This window comes from Topomyia yanbarensis, chromosome 3, assembly GCF_030247195.1.
Source record: "Topomyia yanbarensis strain Yona2022 chromosome 3, ASM3024719v1, whole genome shotgun sequence".
Classification (NCBI taxonomy): domain Eukaryota; kingdom Metazoa; phylum Arthropoda; class Insecta; order Diptera; family Culicidae; genus Topomyia; species Topomyia yanbarensis.
In genome coordinates, this window is record NC_080672.1 from 86,170,752 (window position 1) to 86,176,337 (window position 5,586).

Consider the following 5,586-nt stretch of genomic DNA (forward strand, 5'->3'; position numbering starts at 1 on the left):
AAATAGCCGCTTCGCCAACTCCGATTACGACGGAGGTGATGAACTTGATAACTGCCTCAAACGGAGAGCTTTCGAAGTCGAGCTTTTTCTCGAATGAATACTAAACAGCTGATGCAGTAAGACGGCGTATCTTTGCTGAGACGTTACCTAAAAAATTCGTACAGTTTGTTCCCTACCTTGGAGCTCTCGAGCATTTTTATCTAAAATGCTTGCCACATTATCAGTGACCTGAGTTTCAGTTGAATGGATTGACATGATGCGGATACCAGGTGTTGCGATTGCAACGAAAAAGAGACAGTTTTTCCGATTTTCTGAACGTTGTATTTTACAGTATATGACAGCGTTAAAAAATACCTGCCGGAGGGATATATAATTTTTCAGTGTGGTACATATTTTAGTTAGTGGTTCGATGTAACGTTTGCATATTTTTAGTTAATAGATTTAAGAAAACTTACGTTTAGTGTCCCTTTTATGTCTTTTACAGTAGTTCAGTTGGTGGTGCTAATGCTAAAATAAGGTTTGTAGGTTAGGTTAAGTTTCACCATGCTTTCATGCTGAATATTTTACCTCTTATTGTGTGTTGTATGATTAATTTAGTTTTTACGATACCATAGATAGCAGCTATGTAGTACCTAAGGATTTTTATGGTTTAATTTAATTTAGTTAGGAACAATATATAGCACTAAACTAACCAATTTCAATCAGCCGTACTAATAGCTGTAGGATTTAACTGCTTTTAATTAGAATTTTTCAATTTATCGTACTGCACTTGTTTTTAGAACTATAATTTTAGATTTACTGCACTGTACTTGATTTCAACTAAAATAATTAATCTACTGAACTGTACTTGTAGTATTTAATCGTGAATTACAAATGGCAAATAAACTTTAGTAGAGTACAACTTTTCCTCGCTGACTTGCAATTCTTTTTGACGTTTCTCCCTCGATCATCTCCGAACGCCAGCGGCGCCCGATTTATAGGGGCGATCGCATGGCAAAGATGTTTACATATAGGTGCAGACTATTATTTTATTTGGATGTATGGTGCGGTGCAACGAGCAGTTGCGACACTCCCCCCCAGTACTTCGAGATCACTGGTCCGATGTACTTACAGTCGCACCAACGTCCAATACTGCAAGCTTCACTGCTGGTCTCTCCAGGACTCCTGTGGCAGTCTGCACAAGAGCGCGACGAACTTGTCCATCCTTTGACTGGATTGCACGAACCACCCGACCTTTTGGCCAGCAATTTCTCGGCAACGTTTCGTCCACAATAACTACGATATCTCCATCAGCTAGAGGCTTAACCTGCTTAAACCATTTTGTCCTTCGGGTCAGGGATGGCAGGTAGTCAGAAACCCAGCGTCGCCAGAATCTATTAGCGTAAACTTGCGACATCTTCCAGGTGTGTCTCAGTGCATAGCTGCTATCATCGAACGCGATCGGGGGCTTAGAACCTTCGGATGATCCGAGCAGAAAGTGATTCGGGGTTAACGCAGTGGACAGATCGTCCTCTTGCGGCAATTCTGTGAGCGGTCGAGAGTTGATGATTAGTTCGACCTCGGTTAGCATGTTTCTCAGCAGCTCGTCGGTAGGTGTGCGTGTGAGTTGTGTGTGTTTAAGGGCCTTCTTTATAGTCTGAACCAAGCGTTCCCAAGCTCCGCCAAAATGCGGGGATGCGGGTGGATTAAACGACCATTTGGTCTCGGTGGTGATGAAGTGTTTCATAATCTGTTCCTGATTCACTTGCAGCAACGCTTCCTTCAGTTCGCGACTGGCGCCGATAAAATTGGTTCCGCGATCACTGACGATTTCTATCGGTGCACCTCTTCTTGCGACGAAGTTTCTGATGGCGAGAATACACGAGTCTGTTGTGAGGCTGTGGGCTACCTCTATATGTATTGCTCGCACGGTGAGGCAAGTGATCAACACACCCCAGCGTTTCTCAATCCTCCGGCCGACAACCACCGACATTGGCCCAAAGTAATCGATACCAACGTAGGAGAATGGGCGACTGAAGGCTTTCAATCGCGTAGGCGGAAGAGCGGACATTTCTGGTGTAACCGGCATTGCCTGTCGGTTCTTGCAGAGTTGACAGCGACCTCGCACATGGCGGTATACAGAACGGAGCTGAGGTACGTAGAATCTACGGCGAATTTCGTTGAGCACGGTCTGGTGATTCATGTGGCAATATTTCTGATGGATGCTCATGATGATGAGATCTGTTATTGGGTGACGTTTCGGCAGCAGTATCGGGCGCTTGGTACACTCCTCTGCAAATTCGCAAGCGTCTATACGACCTTTCATTCGCAGCAGTCCATCTTCATCCAGCGTGGGACTAAGACCGTATAGAGTGCTACTCTTTGGTATCACCCTTTTCCACGGCACAGGGTTCGGTTTCTTCAGTCGCTCTATGTCTGCAGCAAACTCAGCATCTTGCACTTGCTTCAGAATAAACAGCTCTGCCTCCTTAAGCTCCAATTGAGTCAGTGGACCGGTGGCAATGGGCTTTCCTGCCAGTTTCCTGATGAGATTCGCTGGATATCTTTTAACAAACGCTACGACACGCATCAACTTATTCCACTTCGAGAAATCTTCCCACCGAAACAGAGAACATCGTATAGAGTGATGGAGCACATGTAGACGCTTTTCTTCTGCAGTTTGTCCGATTGGCGACATTGTGACAGGCCACTGAATTCTCGACATCCACAAAAATTCCAGGCCGCGGAACCATCGACTTTCAGGTGACAAATCTGGGAGTTTCTGCCACTTTGTGGCGTCATCCGCTACGTTTAGTTTTGATGGAATCCAGTTCCACTCGTTCGGTTCAGTCATCTCCAATAATTCACTGACTCGCACTGCTACGAACTGGCTGTATTTTCGGTGATCGGAGTTAATCCAGCAGAGAACATCACGTGAGTCCGACCAGAAGAATCTTTGCGTGGGTTTAAGCTTGTGTGTCTCCATGACATCGTTCGCCAAACGCGCTCCAATTATCGCCGCTTGAAGTTCCAATCTTGGAATTGACACGAACCGCAATGGGGCTACCCGTGTCTTCGCTCCGATAAGCGCACACTCCACTTCACCATTCTCCTCAAACCGCAGATACGCAACAGCAGCATACCCATTCTCCGACGCATCTACGAACACATGAAGTTGCATCACATTCTGCTCTCCTACGCCGGTCTTGATTCGATAGCACCTCGGTACCTTGACATTTTCCACCTGCGGGAGGACTCGCAACCAGGTTTTCCACTTCTCGTACTGCTCGGACTTAATCTGATCATCCCAATTAACGCCATTTCGCCAGATTTCCTGAAGTAGTATTTTGAGGAACATTAGGAAGTGTGCCAATAATCCCAGGGGGTCGTAGATCATCATCAGAGTACTCAAGACCTGCCTCTTGGTTGGTATTATACGAGCTTGGAGTAAGTCGGAGCTGATTCGCGGCGATACTTTGAATGTAAACGTATCCGTTGCAGTGCACCACCACATGCCGAGAACTTTCTCTGTTCCCATCTCATTCGATAGGTTTAAGCTTTTCTCACCCGGCCTGGCTTCTAGCTCTCGCAGCACTCTTTGTGAGTTTGATAGCCAGTTGCGTATTTCAAACCCGGCCTCTGCATGAACGTAGCGAACATTCTTCGCAAGTTGCACCGCATCTTCTTCCAACTCCTCACTGGACAGCATGTCGTCGACATAATGTTCTTTGACAATCGCCTCAGCCGCCCTCGGAAACTGTTTCTGGAATCGTTGCGCATTATGATTTTTCACATACTGCGCGCAGCTCGGTGAACAGCTAGCCCCGAATGTCATCACTTTCATTGCGTAGACGTCTGGACTACGATCCTGCTCACCATCACGCCACAGGAACCTCTGACATTGTTGGTCGTTCCTGTTCACCGAAATTTGGTGGAACATTTCCCGAATATCACCTGTAACGGCAACTCGATATTCTCGGAAACGGCGTAGGACAGAGGGAAGAGAACTAAGTTGATCCGGACCAGTTAGCAGGAAAGTGTTTAGAGATGTTCCTGCAACCTTTGCAGCTGCGTCCCATACTATGCGAAGTTTCCCTGGTTTGTTAGGATTCACGACGGGGAATATGGGAAGATACCAGACTCGTGGAAACTCTTTCGACAGGTGGCTTTTATTCAGTTTCTCAATATATCCGCTGCACTCGTAATCTCTGATTTTCTGCTTCAATACCTCAGCTAGTTCCGGTTCGCGCTGCATTCGCTTCTCCAAACATATCAGTCGTCGCATGGCCATCATTTTACTGTCCGGTAGTCGGACATCGTCATACCGCCAAAGCAGTCCTGTTTCGTATCGTTTTTCCTTCACGTGTGTCAGAGAATCTAGCAGATGCTTCGCTCGTTCATCGTCTCTCGACAAAGGTGGTTTGATAGGATTCATTACTCCAACGCTGTCTAATGAGAAGTATGCTTTCATCGCACCATGTAGTTCAGCATCGTTCCGCTCGCAACACGGGCACACATGAAAGCTGTGGTGTGCTGTAAAGTCCGTCTCTGATTGTGGTGCCATAGAGCACGGGCCGAATACTGTCCAGCCCAAAAGCGTTCTGGTGGCGATTGGTTCGTTGAATCCTCCTTCTCTGCTATCTAGCGCGTGACCCAACCGGCAGTTGTCCATTCCTATCAGTATCTGCGGTCGAATATTGCGGTAGGAGTCAGCCGGCAAATTTTCCAAGTGTTGATAATGTTGCTCTAGTTCTTTCATCGCGAGAGTTTGACGAGGTAAAGCGAGACTCTGTACTGTGTGCACTTTAGAAATCCGGTATCTGCTCGAATCGTTTGTTCCAGAAATCTGCAACGGCAGCACCACGGAGTTCGTTTCCTGGCGCTGATGATCTGCCGTCCAACCAAGGCACAAGGGATGCGGTTCGCCTTCAAGATTAAGTTCCTTCAGTAAGCTATGTTCCATCAGCGTTACTGATGAACCCTCATCCAAAAAGGCAAAGATGCGCACAGTCTTTCCTCGCCCATGAAGAAGCACTGGGATGTATCGAAAAAGAACCTTGCTAACTTTGTTGACGTGAGTGTTGCAAGTTTCGTTAGGCGTCTCTGCACCAGCTCGAGGAATCGATATTTGTATGCTCTCATTTCGCTGGTATCTGAAATCATCGTGTAGCAGTTTGTGATGCATGTACGAACAACCGTTTCTTCCACAAGCTTCTTTTACTGAACAGGCTCCGAAATGCTTAACCAGGCACTTCCTGCAGAGTTTGTTCTGCTTTAGTGCCGTCCATCGTGCCCCCTACACCTAGTTCTTGGAACTTCTTACACGAGGCTACATTGCTGCATCCCCCTAGACAAATTACACACTGCTTGTTGTATGATTTCGGAGACTCTATTGAGCTCGATTCCTGACCAGCACTGGTTTCGAGATGAACGTGGACCTCTTCCTTTCGACTACGCTTCTCTGGCTTGGCAGCGTATATACTAATTGACGACGGAACCGTAACTACACATGCTGCTTCCACAAGCGTACCCAACCAGGTACTGAAGTCTGACAGTGTGATTCCTTGTAAAGATTGTCGATGTTTCGCCCAATCGAGCTTAATGGTC

At 46.7% G+C, this 5,586-nt stretch overlaps 1 protein-coding gene across 1 annotated transcript; it reads right to left on the reverse strand.

Annotated features, from left to right (window-relative positions):
- Positions 1-1,090: 1,090 nt before the first annotated feature.
- LOC131687041 (uncharacterized) lies at positions 1,091-3,919 on the reverse strand. The gene has a single exon (XM_058971077.1). It carries the CDS (start codon positions 3,917-3,919, stop codon positions 1,091-1,093), a length of 2,829 nt encoding a protein of 942 aa, XP_058827060.1.
- Positions 3,920-5,586: the final 1,667 nt, after the last annotated feature.

What these genes read in the sequence shown, in the direction of transcription:
- LOC131687041 (XM_058971077.1), bottom strand. Translation starts at nt 3,919, where the DNA reads ATGTTCCACCAAATTTCGGTGAACAGGAACGACCAACAATGTCAGAGG.